A 22,972-nucleotide genomic window follows, 5' to 3' on the forward strand; every position below is an offset into this window, starting at 1 on the left:
TACTATAGAAAATTAGTAGAGCGACTTTGATGAAAGAGTGATTTTGAGCAGGTTGAATGTTAGAAAGAAACACCTAGCTTTTAAATTGAAAATTAACTAGAGAAAAAAAACTGGAGAACCAGTAACACATGCAGAAGATGTGTGAACTGGGAAATTGAGAAGCGTTTTGGAAAGAAAGTCAAATTAAATGATGATGGAATCGTAAGTAGTAAAGAACGCATTCTCCCAAAAAGTTTGTCAAGGTGTGAGGCATGGGCGTTGCCAAGCCTCAAAAGGAGGGAGTGAGTAGGACAGATAGTGGAAGATAGTAATAATACAACACTTTATGACAATGAATTTTCGAATACATTTGGTGTTATATTGTGGTAAATTTTTTGTTCTGGTGTAGATAGGTTAGCAACACGAGAGATTTAGAGGTTCAAAAGAAAGACAGTTAAACGAAAACATTTTTGATTTGGACAATTGCAGGCTAACAGGAACATGAGAACGATAAGAACTACGAGGTGGGATCCAATTTCATTGGGGAGATTGAGAATTCACAGCACCATACTCTAAGTCACATTTTTGAGCAAGCATGACAATAACATGTGAGAAGTCAAGACATACAGATCAGGGCTTGATGTGGAAAGCAGACCTCGATGAGTTGATTTTCAATAATGATACTGAAGACAACATACTGTCCGATTAAATTGGAACTATAGATAAAATGTAGCTCAAAAATAGGATGAGTTGCAGGATTTACGATAGAAAAACGAGACCGCTGTTATTAGGAGAATTTGAAGTTTGGTAAATAAATGTTACCAGCAAATTGATGGAAGCAGCTACATTTGGAGATAGTCTTACAAGTTTGACGTCCCAGCCTGTCATTCTCAGTGTCAGGGCCCCTGAAACCCAATCCGAGTCTTCGCCTGCAGCCGTGAACAACTACAAAATGGTGCCTGGCTCTGAAGCACCTTTGACTTTTGGCGAAGGACAAGAAAAGACTGCTGTTGTGCTTGGAGGAGGACAAGTACACTCCGGAGGAAATACAACATCCTCGGGGACGAGAAAAGACAGTGAAAAGCGGAGGAACTCACAATGATGAAAATTGACTCATTTGAACAATGGACACATTCAAGAGTGATGGATGGGGTCGCTCTGAAGCAACAGCCAAAGAACACCAACGTGAGAGGGTGAAGTGCGGCAAAAAGAAATGGACTTGGAGTGTCCGACAACCAAATCGCAATCCTTGGCGTTACCAAATTTGGTGGAGCTTGGTTCAAAGTGGAAGGGAGGTTCATTGTGCACTGAGTTTGACAGAACTGAGGAGATTTGATAAATAAATAAATAAAAATTTGAAAAATACGTAGAGCTACAGATTATAATCAGAGATTGAACGGATTTGGATAAAACAAATAGGCTAAAACGGTAGGAAACAAGAGCAAGATCTTATATTTTGGCTCATCAAGCTTAAGACGTAGAGGTCGAGTTATATAAATTTTAGAACAGGACATTTGGCAGTCAGGAGGAGGCTAGGTTGCTCAATGTACCTACTCAATATAATAATAAGTTTTTTTGCACCACAGTGGACGTTGGATGGTCAGAAAGTTAGGTACGTTCAATTTTTTACATTCACACAATCATGCATAGGGGCCACACGGCGACAGTTAACAAGACAATGACTGCAATAGGGGCCACCTACGACTGCACCGACATGAAAAAGTAGAAGTGAGAGAGTAGAGTATGGGATTATATGCTAAAACGTCTGCTATACAGTTACCAATAGGAGATTCTATCAAGAGAAGCTACATGAGAGATGGATTAGAATCCCTTTGTCTGCGTGTGTGTGTGTGTGTGTGTGTGTGTGCACACCCTGTGTGGGTGCGAGCGTGTGAGGAGAAAGAAGGCATGGATAAGACAATCTCTTTTACACCAGGAGGCAATAAATGGGAACGCCCCTGTCATAAATAGTTTTTGGTTAAAGGGAATCATTAGGAAGTGTTCAAACTCTTCCCGCAAACACTCCTATTTGCCAGTTAAATGGGCACGACAATTGACTACGAGAGTTGCAAACAACAGATGAAGAGCAGTCCTTGGCAGATTATATGATCAGGACGCTCAAACTGTGTCAAAGACAAATTTACTGCCGCTTGATCTTTCCTCCTCACAGGTCAACAACCCCATCGATCCAGGAGACTGGGTCTACATCGAGGTCATCAAAAGAAGGAACTGGGCCAGCCACGACGGGAGGGACCATTCCAAGTCTTGCTGACTACACATGTTGCATCCAAGGTTGTAGGACCCACAAATGCATTAACGACGACTGCTCTCCAGGAGGAAACTGGATGGGAGCTTTGGACATCACCGCTGTGTGCCAGGATGAGAGAGCCGTTTTCAAGGTGTAAGGGCTCTACTACCAACATGGCTGCACCATCGGACGGGACCTACTTCATTCAGAAGTTCAGAGGCACTGCCTCACCTGCATCCTATGAGTGCACGTGCCTGTTCAGTACAGATCATGGTTTTGTGGTCACGAGAGTTGTCCGATACTGCCTGCCAACTGGACACGGGTGTGTGCGCCAGTGTGTGTGACAGACCTCACCTACAGACTAGAACATCAGCAGCTGACGAAAACGCGAGCACATATACAACTTCTTAGACGTGACAGATGTGATAATGATAATGAGACGTGGATCGCGTAGATGCTGTTCTGTTGAGCATGTTTTACAGAAACTTGATTTGACCATCGAAAATGCTTCGCAAGTGATGGATACAATGATGTGCTGTTTCTGTGTTTTTTGTCATGCGGTCGCGTTTATTTTTCCGGTTTTCTGTCTCGTCGGTGTCGTAACTTTACTTCCTGTTTTATTTTGTCATCCCTTCCGTTTCAGTTCGTGTTTCCTTCCTTGGTGTTTGGTTGTCTTGTCTTCCCTGATCCCGATTGTGTGCACCTGTGTAGTTGACACTAATTGTCAGCACCTGTGTCCCCGCCCTTTTGTGTGTATTTAGTCCGTGTCTTCCCCTTGTCTTGTGCCAGTGTGTCTTGCCTCGTCCTGACCACCAGCGATTCTTTGACGTCCGAGCTCTCAGTAAGACTCCTCCTTTTTGTCTCGCCACAGAGCGACGCTTTTTGTTAGTGCCTTGATCCCCATAGCCTTTTTGTCTCGCCACCGAGCGACGCCTTTTGTTAGTGCCGTGATCCCCATAGCCTTTTTGTCTCGCCCCAGTGCGACGCTTTTTGTTTGTACTTTTTGCCACGTGTTTTCCCTCGCAAGAGGCGTTTTGAGTTGTACTTTTGATCAGTGTGTGTGCTGGAATAAATCAGAGAAAGAAACGACTCTGCATCCGAGTCCTCCGCCTTGTTCCCAGCCTGACAGTACACACTGGCCAGACATGGACTCGGCAGAGTCGGAGCACCTGTGCGCCGCAGTGCGCTCCCATGCCTCACAGCTCGCCCAGCACCAGAGGCAAGTGGGCGACTTGGGTGAAGAAATCCGAGGACTCGCTAAGAGTCAAGAAGACTTCAGAGGAGCGGTCGCCACCCAAGTAGCAAAGCTGGGTCAGCAAATGCAGGACGTGCTCTCGCTCTTAAACGCGGGACCAGCAGCGACCTCCAGTACACCCGCTGCTTCCCCAGTTACTCCCCTTGCAATAGCTCCCATGACCGGCGGTGCCAGACTGGCTCCTCCAGAGCGCTACTCCGGTGAACCCGGCCTTAGCCGGGCCTTTATTACTGAATGCAAGATGCACTTTGAGAGGTCCCCAGCAGATTTCCCCACCGAGCGCTCCAAGGTGGCCTACATGGTATCATACCTGACGGGAAGGGCCCGCACGTGGGCCACCGCGGAATGGGCCAGGGATTCCATCTCCTGTCGCTCTCTCCCCGCTTTTATCGAGGCTCTGCGAACGGTGTTCGACCCAATCTCCGCTGACCGAGAAAAGGCTCGCCAACTCTGTCAGATAGTCCAGGGACAAGAGACCGTCGGAGACTACGCCATCCGTTTCCGCACGCTGGCCGCGGAGTGCGGTTGGAACGCGACGGCACTGTATGACATCTTCCTCCGGGGCCTCTCTGGATGCATACAGGATCAGCTAATCCCCCTAGATCTTCCCACCGACCTCGACGCCCTCATCGCTCTGGCTATCCGCACAGACAACCGGCTGCAAGAATGGAGGAAGCACCGAAGCAGGAACGCCCCCGCCTTCGTCCCAGTAGCCGGTCCTTCCGTCCTAGACGCTAACCACTCCAGGCCGGACGGGGATCGGCAGCGCCAGGAGCCAGAACCGATGCAGTTGGGCAGAGCTAAGTTAACAGAGGAGGAGAAGTTACGGCGACGCTGGGAAGGAAGATGCTACTACTGCGGTGAGCTCGGACACCTCCTTCTCTCTTGTCCGGTGAGGAGGACCCTGAAGGTAAGCGCCTTCTCTGCGGCTCTGTCCCCGGGGCGAGTGCTCCCCAAGGGCAGGATTGCACAGCTGGGAAAAGAAATAGAACTTGAAGTGCTAATAGACTCAGGAGCGGATGAAAGCTTGATAGACTGGGCATTTGCTCGCCGATGGGGGGTAAAGACTGACCTGCTGAACACTCCCGTGAAAGCTAAGGCACTCAATGGACAGGCACTTTTTGAGGTAACTCACATAACAGAACCTGTTTCGCTGTCGATAGGGCCCCACCAGGAGAATATACGGCTACATGTCGTGACCTCTCCAATGAACCCTCTCATTCTCGGGTATCCATGGCTTCAACGCCACAACCCCGCTATAGACTGGGTATCAAGGGAAATAACGGGATGGGGGCCCGACTGTCATGATTCCTGTATCAAGTCTAACCCGCGCGCTGTGCCTCCTGCTCTAGACGCGCAAACCCCAGACTTAACCGGGGTCCCTGCGTGTTACCACCAATGGGCCGAGGTATTCAGCAAGGCCAAGGCTACCTCCCTACCTCCCCACCGTCCGTATGATTGCGCCATTGAACTCCTGCCAGGTTCAACTATACCCAAGGGGAGGCTTTATTCTCTTTCGGGACCTGAAAAGCAAGCCTTGAACGGATATATAGACTCCTCCCTGCAAGCAGGACTGATTTGACCATCATTGTCGCCTGCGGGGGCGGGGTTCTTTTTCGTGGGCAAGAAGGACGGCACCCTACGTCCCTGTATTGACTATAGTCCCCTCAATCAGATCACCATCAAGAACCGGTATCCGCTCCCACTGATGTCGACCGTGTTCGACCAATTACAGCAAGCCCGGGTGTTCACAAAGTTAGATCTGCGCAACGCATACCATCTAGTGCGCATCCGGGAAGGGGACGAATGGAAGACAGGGTTCAACACCCATCGAGGACACTTTGAATACCTAGTCATGCCATTTGGCCTCACCAATGCTCCCGCTGTGTTTCAGGCCATGATAAATGATGTTTTGAGAGACTGTTTGGACCATTTTGTGTACGTATATTTGGATGATATTTTGATTTATTCCCTGGATCTGAAGACCCATAGGGTTCACGTCGAGACGGTGCTGCGACGACTCCTTGCACACCAACTATACGTAAAGGCCGAGAAAAGTGAATTCCACAAGAACACCGTATCTTTTCTCGGTTTCATCGTAGCCCCGGGCAAAGTTGAGATGGACCCGGCAAAAGTTAGCGCGGTAACGGAATGACCTACCCCTGACTCACGCAGAAAGGTGCAGCAATTCCTGGGCTTTGCCAATTTTTATCGGCGGTTCATCAAGGGCTTCAGTGCCACGGCGGCTCCCTTGCATGCGCTCACGTCTCCTAAGGTTCCCTTCCGCTGGTCGGCGGAGGCGGAGGCGGCCTTCCAGGAGCTGAAGAACCGCTTCAGCACCGCTCCCATCCTCACGCTTCCCGACCCGTCACGACAGTTTGTGGTGGAGGTGGACGCCTCCAATCGAGGAGTAGGGGCCATTCTAACACAGAGAGCCAAGAGCGACAACAAGCTCCATCTGTGCGCGTTCCTGTCTCGACGGCTGACGCCCGCCGAACAGAATTACGATGTGGGAGATCGCGAACTGTTGGCAGTAAAACTGGCATTGGAAGAATGGAGACATTGGTTGGAGGGAGCACAGCAGCCTTTTTTGGTCTGGACAGACCATAAGAATTTAGAATACATAAAGTCAGCTAAGAGATTGAATTCCCGCCAAGCCCGCTGGTCACTTTTTTTCAATCGTTTTAACTTTTCTCTGTCTTACAGACCGGGAACCAAAAACATCAAGCCTGACGCCCTCTCCCGTGTCTACAACTCAGATCCAGAAATTAAGAAGCCCGAATCCATTCTGCCTCCTCATTGCCTGGTGAGAGCAGTGACCTGGCCAATCGAAGGCCGGGTACAGCGGGCCAATGGTAACGAGCCACCCCCTAGTGGTTGCCCGGAGAACAGACTTTTTGTCCCCAATCAATTACGATCCCAAGTCGTCCATTGGGCTCACACCTCCAGACTCTCCTGTCATCCGGGCATGCGCAGAACCCTGTTTGTCATCCAGCAGCGATTCTGGTGGCCCTCCATGAGGGCAGACGTCAAAGAATACGTTGCAGCCTGTCCCGTCTGCGCCCGGAATAAGAACTCCCACGGCGCCCGTATGGGGTTGCTGCATCCCCTACCCATTCCTTCGCGTCCGTGGGCAGAAATATCCATGGACTTCGTCACCGGGCTTCCGGCCTCGCATGGGCGAACCACCATACTCACGGTGGTAGACAGATTCTCAAAGATGGCTCACTTTATCGCCTTGCCCAAGCTCCCGTCCGCTAAACGAACGGCCACAGTGATGATGGACCACATATTCCGGGTTCATGGGTTCCCGAAAGACATTGTTTCCGATAGGGGGCCCCAATTCATATCCAGGTTTTGCAGGCTCATAGGGGCAACCGTGAGTCTCACGTCAGGCTATCATCCGGAGGCAAACGGGCAGACGGAACGCATCAACCAGCAGTTGGAGACAAGTCTCCGCTGCCTGGTCTCCCAGAACCCCTCCTCGTGGAGCAAGAACCTCACCTGGGTGGAGTATGCCCACAACTCCCTGCCCACCACGGCTACAGGTATGTCCCCATTCAAGTGTGTGTATGGCTACCAGCCCCCAGTCTTCCCTGACAGTGAGCCGGAGGTGACGGTGACCTCGACCCACGCCTTGGTGCGCCGCTGTCGTCGCGTCTGGTCGGCGGCACGGGCCACGCTGGTCCGACAGGGGGACCGGGTCAAGCGGATGGCAGACCGGAGGAGACGTCCGGCGCCCGTGTACCAGCGAGGTCAACGTGTCTGGCTGTCCGCCAAGGATCTCCCCCACCGGGGGGACTCCAGGAAACTGGCGCCTCGCTTCGTGGGTCCGTTCCCCATCGCCAAGGTCGTGCACCCGGCCGCGGTGCGTCTCCGCTTGCCCAGGTCCCTTGCAGTCCACCCCACCTTTCACGTCGGGAAGGTCAAGCCGGTTGTGGACAGTCCATTGGTGCCAGATCCTGCGCCGCCCCCGCCTCCGCGGACTGTGGGAGGTGGGACGGCCTACACCGTGAAAGAACTATTGGACATGCGCAGAAGAGGCCGGGGCTGGCAGTACCTGGTGGACTGGGAGGGTTATGGGCCGGAGGAGCGGCAATGGGTGCCGCCTAGTTATATTTTGGACCCGGGACTGTTTGAGGACTTTTATGCAGCTCACCCTGAGGCTCCTGGGCCGTCTGGGATCCGGCCCTGGGTGGGGGGGGGGGGGTGTCGAGTGTCATGTTGAGTGTCATGCGGTCGCGTTTATTTTTCCGGTTTTCTGTCTCGTCGGTGTCGTAACTTTACTTCCTGTTTTATTTTGTCATCCCTTCCGTTTCAGTTCGTGTTTTCTTCCTTGGTGTTTGGTTGTCTTGTCTTCCCTGATCCCGATTGTGTGCACCTGTGTAGTTGACACTAATTGTCAGCACCTGTGTCCCCGCCCTTTTGTGTGTATTTAGTCCGTGTCTTCCCCTTGTCTTGTGCCAGTGTGGCTTGCCTCGTCCCGACCACCAGCGATTCTTTGACGTCCGAGCTCTCAGTAAGACTCCTCCTTTTTGTCTCGCCACAGAGCGACGCTTTTTGTTAGCGCCTTGATCCCCATAGCCTTTTTGTCTCGCCACCGAGCGACGCCTTTTGTTAGTGCCGTGATCCCCATAGCCTTTTTGTCTCGCCCCAGTGCGACGCTTTTTGTTTGTACTTTTTGACACGTGTTTTCCCTCGCAAGAGGCGTTTTGAGTTGTACTTTTGATCAGTGTGTGTGCTGGAATAAATCAGAGAAAGAAACGACTCTGCATCCGAGTCCTCCGCCTTGTTCCCAGCCTGACATTTTTCTTTTTATTTTTTTATTGATAGCATTCTGGTCGCCTGTGGCAAAGGTGCCGTGTAAGAATTTTCCTGCTAATGACATCTGGCCAGCAGGTTTTTCGCTTACACAATAAGTTTGATTTGGGGTGTTGAGGTAATGCCTCATCTTCACTGGAAGGTGTTGCTATCATTGTTTGTTGTTTTTATTTTTGCTGTTCTTCTTTCTTCATTATACATATATATATGTTTTTTTTCTTACTTGTCTTTGTTGTTTGGGGTGACATAATCATATGATAAAACAGGAGGGAGATGTTAGGGTTTTCCAGGTTATCTTTATCATAGGATTATGTTGGAATGTAGACTATAATGATTAACCAATCTTGTCTTGCTCTCACAACGTAGTAAAGTAAAGTGGTTGCTTCCTCTGCTTGAGTGACCAGCTGCAGAGGAAGCAATCAAAGTTGTTCTGGTTCCCACAACATCGTAAAACACCCCCTGCTCTGATCTTACCAGAGGCCGGGGGTTCACCAAACCTGTCCACTCTCACCCCCACTCTGTTCCTCCTAATAAATATGCCCTTGCAGGAAGGAGACTTTTCAGACTTCATTCGATCATCGCTGTTCAGACAGCGACGAATGGACTCCACCTGCAGGTGTCCAAAAGGACTTACTTGTCTCCCGTGTGGTTCTTGCAAAATAAGTTGGTGTGAGCAAATCTCTAACAGCCACCACTACATTGCAGGTTGCCGTTTGCTGCTGGCCCACTGAGGCAGCATCTGTTGCATTGGATGCTGCTCCTTGCGGAGGAGCATCCACTGAGGCCCGATGCAGAAAAAAATCTCACACTTCGGGGACAGTTCCAACCACTTGGACTTTTGCAATCCCAACGGACACAGACAGCAGCCCTCATAGAAGGTGGCCGGCTCTCAAAAATCTCTCCGGGAAGTCAAGGGAAGAGAGAGCGGGAGTGAGATTCGCGCTCAAAGTCACAGTCAAGGACATCGTGACAGATCATGTAAGATGGAGCATGATAAAGTGTGTGATTTATGACCACTTATTATTTCATGTGCTATCCTGCCTAGCACATATGTGGGGGGATTGTCCATTCTATTATGTTGAATTAGCATCATCCATGATCCCTCAATGGAAATTCTAAATCATGATTTGATTACTTTTCTTGAATCTAATTTATATGTATCTAACTATACATTTCAATGAAAACATTCTGGAATATCACTTACATCCTGATTGGACATGTCCCAGTAGGGCCTCTCACCAAATGACATCACTTCCCACATGACAATGCCGTAGCTCCACACGTCGCTGGCGGACGTGAACTTCCTGTACGCGATGGCCTCCGGCGCAGTCCACCTCACAGGGATCTTTCCGCCCTAGGCAAAGAAATAATGAGAGAGAGAGAGAGAGAGACAGAGAGACAGAGAGACAGAGAGAGAGAGAGAGAGAGAGAGAGAGAGAGAGAGAGAGAGAGAGAGAGAGAGAGAGAGAGAGAGAGAGAGAGAGAGAGAGAGAGAGAGAGAGAGAGAGAGAGAAATGTTTCAGTCATCAAAACTTGTCATTGCAATCTTCCCTGTTAGCACTGAGCAGAGTCAAGGGTCAAGTTGGATCTCACGTCCCCATCTCGCCGGACCCTGTGGCCCTTCATGGAATTGGTGCATCAATTGTAAACTTACAGAAGATTCATCAATTGTCTGGGCTCCCGACAGTGTTTGCCCTTCACGTGTCGATCAATGATGTCTCCCCTCCCGTTGAAATGAAAGCCAGATAGGCGTCGGCTCTCGTCTAATACGTTGTAATTGGACTGACTACCTGAGCCTCCAGCAAAGCCATGCATTCTCTTTTCATTGAAACTGACAGCTGCTTGTCCAATTTCCCAAATAGGCACGCAGAGGCATTGATAGTTTGGTGTAAACAGGCAGACTGTCAAGCTGAGTATCTTCAGCCCACCACTGGTTTAATCATGCCAATTAGGCCAACCTGAGAATTCGCAGATAAGCCACAGTTGGATAAAGACACCGAGGGGAAAACCAAACGGGCCCGAGCGAGGGGGGAGAGATGAGGGCGAATACAGACAATGAACAAACAGTAATGAATAATTTTTTCATTGATTTTCATATTATGTATTACTTGTGTACTCTCTGCATCCATTATAACCTGGTGATCCTGAAAGGGGGATCCTTCCATCTGTGGTCCCTTCTCAAGGTTTCTCATTTTCCCCTGGTAGGGTTTTTTTGAGTTTTTCCTTGCCCTTTTGGGAGCTTATGATCAGGGGATGCTTTGAGAATAATTGTCAATTTTGGCTATGTGAAGCCCTTTGAGACTGTTTGTGATTTAGGGCTATACAAATAAATAAAATAAACTTGACTTAATCCCAAGGCTTTCCACGCACACTTTGACGCGCCCACCACTGAGAACTCATCTTAAAATCGAGGCAGTGCACTGAGGTGTTGAAAAGGTAGCACATTGATTGAGTGTTTGACCTTTAAAGGGGCGTTCACCTGCAGACATGTTTAACATTTGACCCCCCGGAATGAGCGTTCAAGTCGGTGAAATGCCTACGCACATTTACACACCCTGACTGAATCGCTAAGCCGACCAGTTTAGAAGCAGTCCAAGAAGTGTGCGCTCTTTACTGAGAGAGAGGAAGGATCAATAGAGGAGTTAAGATCAAATGACTTTAATACCTTGGCCATCTTTGTTCTTATCACAACACAGACTGCTGGATACTTATTCTTTGGCTTTATTTTTGTCTCGGCAAAAAAATGGATGTAACATCATGAAGCATGACAGCGGTTCAAGCTCGAAAGTTATCTAGAGCATTGGTGTCAAACCCGGCGGCCCGGCGGCCCAGATACCGCCCCGCCCCTCACATCATTTTATGTGGCCCGCCAAGACAAATTCTGCATCGAGTAAAAATTGTCTTCACTTTCAAAAATAGAGCTATTGCTAGCAATTTTTTTGATCATCATTCACCTTTTTAAAATAATAATAAAAAAAGAAGAAAAAGACTAGTCTCTGATTTCAAAACGAGTTATCGCCAATGGAATCTATGACTACGATGCGACCCGTGACAAAAAGGACTCCGTTCCTAATGAAATGGATGGAGAGTTTGGTCAGAGGTGGTGTCGCAAAGCCAGATTGCAGTTGTAAACCAGCTGCACCTAAAACATTTGTAGGTCCATTCTGCAAGTAGCGGATGTTACGCAAAAGGGAGACAAATTATGTTGAGTCTCGAAAAGTCTCGCTTTGCACTACATCTGAAGTAAGCGCAAGTAAAAAGTCAGCCACTTGAAGTACAAGCACCACTATTACGCAGACGAAAAGAAAAAAACAAACAAATCCGGAATCCGGCCTTCTTTATAATGAATCTTTTTTCACTTTGCAATTCCCATCTTCTATTTCCTCTCCTCCTCCAATTCCGTAATCCATTTGCCAACAATGCACACTCAAATAGACTTGAGCACATTTATTTGCCCAGGGAGAGAACTCCATCAACATCTTTTTAATGAAATCCTGAGAGCAACCATCGCTCCCGGATGGATGTCTGGCCAAAGTGAGCGGGATGGAGAGGCGCTTTCCGAAGAGTGACAGCAGGATGAAGGACGGACGGTAAGAAGCTAGGGAGGGAGGGAGAAAGAGGGAAGGGAAGGGAAGGGAAGGGAAGGGAAGGGAAGGGAAGGGAAGGGAAGGGAAGGGAAGGGAAGGGAAGGGAAGGGAAGGGAAGGGAAGGGAAGGGAAGGGAAGGGAAGGGAAGGGAAGGGAAGGGAAGGGAAGGGAAGGGAAGGGAATTGCAATCTTCCCTGTTAGCACTGAGCAGAGTCAAGGGTCAAGTTGGATCTCACGTCCCCATCTCGCCGGACCCTGTGGCCCTTCATGGAATTGGTGCATCAATTGTAAACTTACAGAAGATTCATCAATTGTCTGGGCTCCCGACAGTGTTTGCCCTTCACGTGTCGATCAATGATGTCTCCCCTCCCGTTGAAATGAAAGCCAGATAGGCGTCGGCTCTCGTCTAATACGTTGTAATTGGACTGACTACCTGAGCCTCCAGCAAAGCCATGCATTCTCTTTTCATTGAAACTGACAGCTGCTTGTCCAATTTCCCAAATAGGCACGCAGAGGCATTGATAGTTTGGTGTAAACAGGCAGACTGTCAAGCTGAGTATCTTCAGCCCACCACTGGTTTAATCATGCCAATTAGGCCAACCTGAGAATTCGCAGATAAGCCACAGTTGGATAAAGACACCGAGGGGAAAACCAAACGGGCCCGAGCGAGGGGGGAGAGATGAGGGCGAATACAGACAATGAACAAACAGTAATGAATAATTTTTTCATTGATTTTCATATTATGTATTACTTGTGTACTCTCTGCATCCATTATAACCTGGTGATCCTGAAAGGGGGATCCTTCCATCTGTGGTCCCTTCTCAAGGTTTCTCATTTTCCCCTGGTAGGGTTTTTTTGAGTTTTTCCTTGCCCTTTTGGGAGCTTATGATCAGGGGATGCTTTGAGAATAATTGTCAATTTTGGCTATGTGAAGCCCTTTGAGACTGTTTGTGATTTAGGGCTATACAAATAAATAAAATAAACTTGACTTAATCCCAAGGCTTTCCACGCACACTTTGACGCGCCCACCACTGAGAACTCATCTTAAAATCGAGGCAGTGCACTGAGGTGTTGAAAAGGTAGCACATTGATTGAGTGTTTGACCTTTAAAGGGGCGTTCACCTGCAGACATGTTTAACATTTGACCCCCCGGAATGAGCGTTCAAGTCGGTGAAATGCCTACGCACATTTACACACCCTGACTGAATCGCTAAGCCGACCAGTTTAGAAGCAGTCCAAGAAGTGTGCGCTCTTTACTGAGAGAGAGGAAGGATCAATAGAGGAGTTAAGATCAAATGACTTTAATACCTTGGCCATCTTTGTTCTTATCACAACACAGACTGCTGGATACTTATTCTTTGGCTTTATTTTTGTCTCGGCAAAAAAATGGATGTAACATCATGAAGCATGACAGCGGTTCAAGCTCGAAAGTTATCTAGAGCATTGGTGTCAAACCCGGCGGCCCGGCGGCCCAGATACCGCCCCGCCCCTCACATCATTTTATGTGGCCCGCCAAGACAAATTCTGCATCGAGTAAAAATTGTCTTCACTTTCAAAAATAGAGCTATTGCTAGCAATTTTTTTGATCATCATTCACCTTTTTAAAATAATAATAAAAAAAGAAGAAAAAGACTAGTCTCTGATTTCAAAACGAGTTATCGCCAATGGAATCTATGACTACGATGCGACCCGTGACAAAAAGGACTCCGTTCCTAATGAAATGGATGGAGAGTTTGGTCAGAGGTGGTGTCGCAAAGCCAGATTGCAGTTGTAAACCAGCTGCACCTAAAACATTTGTAGGTCCATTCTGCAAGTAGCGGATGTTACGCAAAAGGGAGACAAATTATGTTGAGTCTCGAAAAGTCTCGCTTTGCACTACATCTGAAGTAAGCGCAAGTAAAAAGTCAGCCACTTGAAGTACAAGCACCACTATTACGCAGACGAAAAGAAAAAAACAAACAAATCCGGAATCCGGCCTTCTTTATAATGAATCTTTTTTCACTTTGCAATTCCCATCTTCTATTTCCTCTCCTCCTCCAATTCCGTAATCCATTTGCCAACAATGCACACTCAAATAGACTTGAGCACATTTATTTGCCCAGGGAGAGAACTCCATCAACATCTTTTTAATGAAATCCTGAGAGCAACCATCGCTCCCGGATGGATGTCTGGCCAAAGTGAGCGGGATGGAGAGGCGCTTTCCGAAGAGTGACAGCAGGATGAAGGACGGACGGTAAGAAGCTAGGGAGGGAGGGAGAAAGAGGGAAGGGAAGGGAAGGGAAGGGAAGGGAAGGGAAGGGAAGGGAAGGGAAGGGAAGGGAAGGGAAGGGAAGGGAAGGGAAGGGAAGGGAAGGGAAGGGAAGGGAAGGGAAGGGAAGGGAGACGGCGAGACGTTGACGTTCCACGCCACCCACGGGAATGTCTGGCTAAGAAAAGATGGACGCCGGACACATTTATGATCAAGTCGAGCACAGTTGCAACTGAAAAGTAGTCGGAACCTGACAGCGTGTTGCTATATAGATTCTTGAAACATCTTCCAAAAAAATGTTAGATGCCACAAAAAAGCCACCCGGGCATTTCTGGAGGGGGAAAGAAAATTTTGATAAAAACTATGCGCTTCATACTGTGCCTCCCAAGGTTAATCTTGGTTCAAATGATTGACAGCCCAATAAACTTTGTTATTATACTTGAGCAAATGTCTTCCAGATGAGGTTACACAGTAGAAACATCGATTTGCTTTGATTTCTTAGCAGGAGAAACCAAATTCCTGATGATGAAAAGTACAACTTTTTGTATTTTGATTTAGTGCAACACAAAGCCATTAAATACATTGGGACAACAACAGATGGAGAATCAAGGCCTAAGTTTATTCTGACTCTGGCGGGGGGTCGTCGTCAAGGTTTGGAAGGTAGCTACAGCATCATTATTATTTCCCCCCATATTGTCTATGATGTGTGATTTGAAATGTTGAGTGGAGTACTGTAGCTCACAGCAGGTAGAAATGTGAAGCATTTCAGGAAGCCATTTCCCACGAGCAGTGCTTCTAACCTCTGTTTGGTCACAGCACATGTGCCGCATGCTTATCAGGAGGTGGGGGCAGACCATCTCGCCACATGTGCATTCGTTTACACCGGCGGAGGAAAAGAAGAATCTGTGCCGGTCACCAATGTGGTCGTTTGGAGTCAGCCCATGCTAAGAGCAGACGGGAATAACAGCCATTTGATTGGCCAATCCACAACTCTTCTCATGCCTGCTCCAGACACTCCATGTTGAACTGATGTTGCTTTACAACGCGCCATATTTTTCACCTCGCCAGTGCGTGTGCAAACAATGGTTCCTTATCTGAACATGGAAAATAGCCTGAGGAGTCAGGCCTCGTTGAATCTTAGAGGGAGAATGACTGACATGAAGGGAAACAAAACATTTTTTTCTTTACCTTCGTGTAGGCGAGAAAGAAGGACACAAAATGGAAGGACTTTGAATATCGGCACTTTAGCATTTTAGAACCGTTTCATAATGATTGAAATGGTTTCCAATAACCAGCCGGTAAGATTTGGTTTCAAACGTACCCAAAAATGTCATTTGAACATTGACGCCATTTCATAAAAAAACTGAGCCAGAAACGTGCAATTCCTAAATAATATGCAATCCAAAATGGAGCCCGCCGGGGCAGCGACAGTGTGAAATGATGCAAATAGCAAGCGGCCAAGTGACAGAAAACAGCGGCACATATCACATAGCACGAGCAGCCCGGCCCGGCCCGGCCCGGCCCGGCCCAGCCCAGCCGAGACGAGACGAGACGAGAGGAGGGAACGTCGATCGGGTCGCGAGGATTTGACGGCCGGGCTTTGTTGCGATCTGCGTGTAACCTCGCCTTTTAAAGGGCTAGAGAAATCCCTTTTTTTTTTTCAATTAGAATGGAATTTGATAGAATGTATAAAGTGAACACATTTGCCGCATTGGAAATTAAAAATGGACACCGATTACTAAGAATAAGCTGAAATGAAATGCCAGTTTATCGATCGGGTCCCGCACGAAGCCAAACTGGCGGCGCCATTACTGTGACGTCACAAGTTGTACATCTGGATGTCAACAAACCCAAACAACATGGCAGATGATAGCGACAGCTCCGTTTATAGCGGCAATATTAGCATCATTTTATCCGATTCAGAAACCTCTTTTGACGCAGAATATGATGAATCTAGCAGTTCACTTGGGCTGAGCTGAGCACATTTTCTGAATTGTGCCCCTCCCGTCACTCTGGTTAGGTTGGCATAGTAAAAAGTGCTCTTGGGGGCTTTAGTGCCGAGTTGATCTCGGCACATGAAGACATGACCACCTGCAACGTTTGGTTTAGGTTTTATAAGCATTTTTAATTTTATTGCTTAAATCGCATTTTCTCGACGAGCTGAGCACGTTTTCTGAATTGTGCCTCTCCCGTCACTGTGGTTAGGTTGGCATAGTAAAAAGAGTAGAGTGCCGAGTTGACCACTGCGAATGAAGAAATGAACATCTGAAACGTTTGGTTTAGGTTTTAGGCGCATTTTTAATTTTATTTCTTAAATCGCATTTTTTCGACGAGCTGAGCACGTTTTCTGAATTGTGCCGCTCCCGTCACGCTTCGACATACTTTTCAAAGTCAAAGTCTCAAAGTCTCCTTTATTGTCAATTCCTCCGCATGTCAAGACACACAAAGAGATCGAAATTACGTTTCTCACTATCCCAGGTTGACAAGACAGCGTTCACAACGCACATACAAGTAAACAACACAGGAAAAATAAAACAAGAAGATGAACAATAAGAGTGATAGCACGCTAGCCGCTTCCGATGCACAGCAGAGTCCGGAAAGATGACAGTCAACCAGGCCACTGTGAACACGAGCACACAGCAGGCACGCACGGTCCGGTTCGTGGATCCTATCAGGCGAACTCAACCCATCTTGTCGTCCCGCGAACGAATGTACGCCAGGATAATGGAAGGCACGGCTAGGCGAGCTGGGTTGGCCGCAAACCTGGCCCGACGTCTCCGCGCTGGCCCCTCTTCTCTTTTTGTTTACATTCACTGAAGCTAAACGCGTACAACTTGAGACGTCATGAGACGTCACTTCCGGCTGGCGGCTCGGTGCAGTCAAACTCGTCTGTGCGGCAAATTTAAATGATATTTTTCAGAGCAACAGCTTCCTTTTCGTTGTTTCGAGCGTCAATTTATATTTATAAGCCCATAAGCTAACTAAAACCGATTTACACATATACCGGTGTCTCTAGCCCTTTAACCTCTCTCAGCCTCAATGACACAAAAAAAACTGGCAACAGAAAAAGGCACCTGGCGATTATACACTTCATATCTATGACCACAAATATACGTACATGAATACGCAAAAGGCAATGACAGGTTTTCCACATCATCAGCCGAATCAAATGCAAGAAAACAGCTACATGTACTGTATACTGTCTACACAGACAGATCACAACATCATGCTAATGCTAGTAACGCTGCAACCATTAGAAGAATGTATGTTTTGTTGAAAATGAGAGATTTTTTCACCATATAGGCTGTTGAATGGCCATTTTTTTACCCGCTACTGTATGTTTAAAGCAATTCATAGCCTGCACTACCTGAATGCTTCTATCCAATGACATACCAGCTAACAATGAGCATTTACTGTATGTGGCAACGTTAACCGCTGACCAACAAACACAACCGCTGCTGCAACACGTGTAGACAGACCATGTAGCAATAGTCACAAACACATATTCTTTATCCTCTGAGAGGAACGACAACTATTACTGCCGTACTGAGAAGCTGAGAGAGACGCTGAACCGACCGACAGCAGTGACTATTTAATTGTTCAAGTGCAATTGGGCGATGGATGGGGGGGGGTTTAGAAACGATTAGCGACATTTTCATTTGTTGGACAAGGATTTGGGATGTGTTTTTAGTTACAAGCATAGCCAACAAATGTCAACTGTCTCCTGATTTTTGTAAAGGGCAAGCCCGCCTTTGATGTGAAGAAGTCGGAGCATCGCCTCGGCATGAACCCATGTCCGCATTAAACGCAACGACCACCATACAACAAAGAGCGTAACGAAGAATTTGAAAAGCAGTGTCGCAAAAGAGGAAATTCATTTGTCAGGGGAGGGGGTTGATACTAATATCACTCCCGGCACGTTAGCGCCATTTAATTTCCCCCGGCCTTGTCGGCGCCGGCCTCGCTCGCTGATTGGTTTGCGACAGGTCGTAGCCGAGCGGCTCACTAAGGGAAGGGGACCGCGGATGGCTTAATTACACCCACGGTATGAAGCACAAACATCACCTGAAGCTGCTTTGCATGTCCACCTTAAATACATTCGCTGACGAGGTTCTAATGAACTGACTGCAATGCGCAATTCTGTGCACAAGTATTGGGTCACCTCAAAGGTTTGCTGGGTGGGAATGAAGCGCGATGAGGGAAACCAATTTGGAACATGCACTAGGAGGATTACAAACATGTGATGAATTTTGCTGTCTTCACCTTTATTTAAGTGACCTCAAAAATTATATTTGAAGAAATCCTCTTTTGAAGCTCCAGGCACTGACTCGCCGGGCTATTACCTGAATGCTTTTGATCTCAGCTTTTCGCATGTTTCACAATACATCACAAGGCAGTCCTAAAATAGTTTGCCTTCATAGCATACGCTATTAATATTCATATTTCACCATAATATATACAGAATTACCACCCAAGTGCCAATATGCTGTATAAAGAATGGATCATTTGCATGAACTGAAGAAATTGGAGAAAAGGTAGACCTTCAGAAAAGCATTCTTAGAAACCGCTCATCCAAAACAAAAGCTGGCAAATATTTCAGGCCAGTTTCACAAGCGTTACCGCAAAAGTCCTTTCAAATCCAAATGACAAATTGCGTGTTTTGAGCGAGGAAAAGGACAGGCGGTGGATGGACTAACGACGGGCTGCCCATCATGACAGATCTGTGGTTAATGAAGGAGCCAAAGCCTCCCATGACGCTCCCTGTAATAATGAGCCATGAGTGAAAGTGAAGGCGGGCGGGCTGGAGGAAGAGATGATGGGAGCTGTCAGTTGGAGCGGGCGCCGTGCCCTTTGGTTTCCCCGCACTCTGGGCATGTCAACGAGAGAGCAACCTTCCCAGAGGAGCCTGGGCTCCACGCTAATGAAGCTGTGACAGAAGCCCAACCGTGGCCCGCCCGTGAATACAGAACAGCAGAAAGAGAGCCTGGAAGAAGGTTGTGCGCTTCTTCAAGTAGAAAGCTGTCAGCCAGACTCCGATTTGACCGACGTGACGTCAATCGAGGACAATTCAAGGAAGGTGCTACCAAAGGCAAGACGGCTCGGCTCGGCTCGGCTCGAGCGTACCCACCAACGAGCTGGTGTAGCTGGGATCAGAAGTATCTTCCTGCAGGTAGCGCGACAGGCCGAAGTCCGACACTTTGCACACCAGGTTGCTGTTGACTAGAATGTTGCGTGCGGCCAAGTCTCGGTGCACGTAGTTCATCTCGGAGAGGTATTTCATGCCGGCCGAGATCCCGCGCATCATTCCCACCAACTGGATCGCTGTGAATTGACCGTCGTTTTGCTGCAAAACAAGGAGAGACGTTCATTAGCCGGGCCGCGAAAGGGTTTGCATTCGGATTGGTGTTAAACAGAATGACCAAATCATCCATATCCAATCAGAATTGATGGCAAATCTGAAAACCCAATGAGTTGGCAGGGAGCGTGCAATCAGAAGGCAAATGGCTTCTAGGTCGGTCACAAAAATGATTTCGAAAGGAGTTACTTTGTGTGTCGACTTTTTAGAACCACTGTGCATTTTGGTCAGACCAGCTATGCCATTCTTTCATCCCACCGTGAAATGACGAAGAGCCGCCTACCTATTGACAGGCTTACTTGTGTTCATGAAACAAAAGAGTTCTTTTGCACGTGGCTCAATTCTGGATGGCTTCTCCTCCTTAAGCGTGCAAGCTCACTGGCCGGCCGTGCCCCTGTGTGAATGCTCTTTGAACGTAGGAACAAATACGAGGGCGAAACAGATCGATGGAAACACAAGTCGGAAGTGGCGGTTAGCAAAGCCAGCTTCAAAGAGCCCCTTAAAGCCCGCCTGAGATCAAAGTGGCGCAGAGCTGTGAGATTGAAAGAGAAAAAAACCCAGTTGAATTTTGATTATCTTTCTTCATCTCAAAGTAAACATCAGAAGGCCAATCATCGTTCCAGGCAATAACAATAACGGATTCATTTTTCAATGACCGAGGTCTGAAAGCGTGTTAGCGCGTAGATTGACCAACTATACGTACAACATAAAGTCTGTCAAAGTTCCTAAATAATATGCAATCCATGCGCAGGAAGTCGGGCGGGGGCGTCGCTGTCCATTTTGTGAGCCAAAAGTGCCGGACAGACATTTTGTTTTCATCGGCACGGTGTACGAGAATATTCTTGAATGACTCTACTCGTAATCAAATCATCCCTAGCAGTTGACTGCCTCTCATTACAGTCTCACTCACTCACTCACTCACTCACTCACTCACTCACTCACTCACTCACTCACTCACTCACTCACTCACTCACTCACTCACTCACTCACTCACTCACTCACTCACTCACTCACTCACTCACTCACTCACTCACTCACTCACTCACTCACTCACTCACTCACTCACTCACCCGGAGGAAGGAGTCGAGGGCCCCGTTCTCCATAAACTCCGTGACAATCATGACGGGTCGGCTTTTAGTGACGACTCCCTCCAGGCGGATGATGTTGGGGTGGTCAAACTGACCCATGATAGACGCCTCGGACAAGAAGTCCCGCCTCTGCTTCTCCACGTAGCCCGCCTTCAAGGTCTTGATGGCTACAAAGATCTCCCTCTTACTGGGCAGCTTCAGGCGCCCCTTGTATACTTCACCAAATTCACCTTGAAGAGAAAGTCGGTGTCAAGACAAAACCGTGTACTTGAGATCACATTTCTTCTGGCCCTGGGCTCAAAATATTCAACGTACATCAAGGAAGTGGCTTCGACCCGCGACTCAAGATCCAAATTCAAAACCTTTGTGCAAAACATTTGAGTTACGAGCATCATCGACAGTAGATGTCCTGCAGGAGAGTCAATACAAATGGGATTCTTTTTCAGCCCTATCCCACGCTGGTAGCGCAGTTCCAGCTGTGTCACTCCCTCTCACCTCACCTCGCTCGCCGAGAGGGCCAATTTCAAAGGAGCGATTCCGGACTCAAACTCATCATCGTCCTATTTTTACCTCAATAAAAGCCATCACGCCGTTAGAAGTCTATCACCTCCCATCTCGCCCGCAAGGCAACCTCGATTGCGAGTGATGTGAGTCACCCGGCTCACTCTTTGTTTGACCTTCTGCCCTCTGGGAAGAGGTACAGGAGCCTGCGCTCCCGCACCACCAGACTCGCCAACAGCTTCTTTCTCCAGGCTGTTAGGACCCTGAACTCGCTACCCCCTTCTGCGTAGCGTGCGGCACTGTTGCGCTATTTTCTGGAATGTCTGCTGTACGCTCACTTGCTCCTTTTTGCTCCTCTTATTTATTTATTTGTTGTGTTATTTATTCATTATTTATTCAGCACGCTGTTATTTACTTGTTTACTTGATTGTCTATTGTGGGCCATGTCTTGTCATCGTGGGATAGGGGGGAACGGAATTTCAGTTTCTTTGTGTGTCTTTGGCATGTGGAGAAATTGACAATAAAGCTGACTTTGACTTTGACTATACGAGATGAAAGAAATATCTTTTATCCAAGCAAAGCCAAACCGCTTAAGCGATTGCTTGAAAACGATGACACCAAACGGAATTGCATCCTGACATTTATGGGGGGAGGGAGAATAGCAAGACTAACGCTAACCAGAAAAGCACAGGACATATGGGGCACGTCTCATTTCTAATGCAATTACAGTATTTCCCACGGTAGCTGGCCTATATTCCGCTCAGGTCCACGGGTCCCCCTGATTGGCTGGCTTTACAAGCCTGACTACCACAGAGATGTAAACAAAACAATGCAACAGAGTGGAGCATACCTGCGCCAATGACCTCCTCGATTTTAACCGTCGAGACATCAATCTCCTTGGCAAACTCGTGCACCGCTTCGTTGGGGTCTTCGTACGTGAAGGGGTCGATGTAGATCTTCATCCCTGGGGAGCCTGAGAAGTGGGTCGGGCAGCCCAGTGGTGAGGGGCAGTTAGACATGTCGGCTCGCAAAGAGAGTTCTAGAACAACCAAAGGCGCCCAGTAAGAAGAAACCCTTTTTTTTTTTTCTCCATTTGGCTGATGTGTTTTGTGTTAATGGCCGACGAAAGCAATTGACCCAAAGGTCGGAATTTCAATCACATTGTGACACGGCAGTATTTCCCTGCGAGCTTTTAACATTGATATGGCTGGCTGGCCGGGAGGCCGTGCGCACGCGCCGAGTGGCCGAAAATAGCCCCCGCCGAGCGGATCGGCTGTTTATAAGCACCGCGGAGGAGATCGCTGAGCCTCATTCGACTTCCAGCTGGCCGCGCACTCGCGCATGCCGCCCGGTTCAAATTTTCTAAGTGCAACGCACAATGAGATGCATGAGAAACGGCCTTGGTTACCATCACATTTGAAGCGATGAATACGAAGTTAAATTTTATGACTCGGTGTATAAGTCGAGGTCGATTTTTTTCGGTCTATTTTGGATCAAAAAAGGTCGACCAATACACCGGCAAATATGGTAACATACGCGGCCATGGAGGGGGCCCGAGTGATAAAGAAAGGGATGAGGTCTGCTCTTGGAAGGATCAAGGTAGCTCACCTCCATCCCCACTTTGAGCCGAATCTGGTTACAGCAGCTCTAATTGCCTTGAACCCTGTCTGTGTGAACCTAATTGCTCATTAGAGATTCCATTCAGATTAGGTTCAAGGTAATCCATTAGAGGCTTGATAGCTCGGCATTCCGTAAAAAAGAAAAGATAAAAAAAAACCTCTCGTTTATTGCCGTTGCCAAGCTGCAGCGGCACCGTTGCTAAAGACTCCAAAGATCGACCTGGAGGATTCAAGAAACATATTGGCCCACCCACAAGCTCATATTAAAGT

General features: G+C 47.9%; 1 protein-coding gene across 6 annotated transcripts in view; it reads right to left on the reverse strand.

The window, feature by feature from the left end:
• Positions 1 to 22,972, reverse strand: part of LOC137839640 (ephrin type-B receptor 1-B) — a 153,068-nt gene that overhangs the window by 6,961 nt on the left and 123,135 nt on the right. For 4 of the 6 annotated variants that reach the window (XM_068648722.1, XM_068648723.1, XM_068648718.1 and 1 more), the window contains 4 exons: positions 21,934 to 22,122; positions 20,565 to 20,812; positions 19,267 to 19,482; positions 9,508 to 9,657 (listed from right to left, as the gene is read on the reverse strand). In XM_068648722.1, coding sequence (XP_068504823.1) covers positions 9,508 to 9,657; positions 19,267 to 19,482; positions 20,565 to 20,812; positions 21,934 to 22,122 — 803 coding nt within the window. The remainder of the gene's footprint in view (positions 1 to 9,507; positions 9,658 to 19,266; positions 19,483 to 20,564; positions 20,813 to 21,933; positions 22,123 to 22,972) is intronic. The other 2 variants (XM_068648719.1, XM_068648721.1) reach the window with 2 other exon arrangements.

The sequence above is a fragment of the Syngnathus scovelli genome, chromosome 17 (genome assembly GCF_024217435.2).
Source record: "Syngnathus scovelli strain Florida chromosome 17, RoL_Ssco_1.2, whole genome shotgun sequence".
Classification (NCBI taxonomy): domain Eukaryota; kingdom Metazoa; phylum Chordata; class Actinopteri; order Syngnathiformes; family Syngnathidae; genus Syngnathus; species Syngnathus scovelli.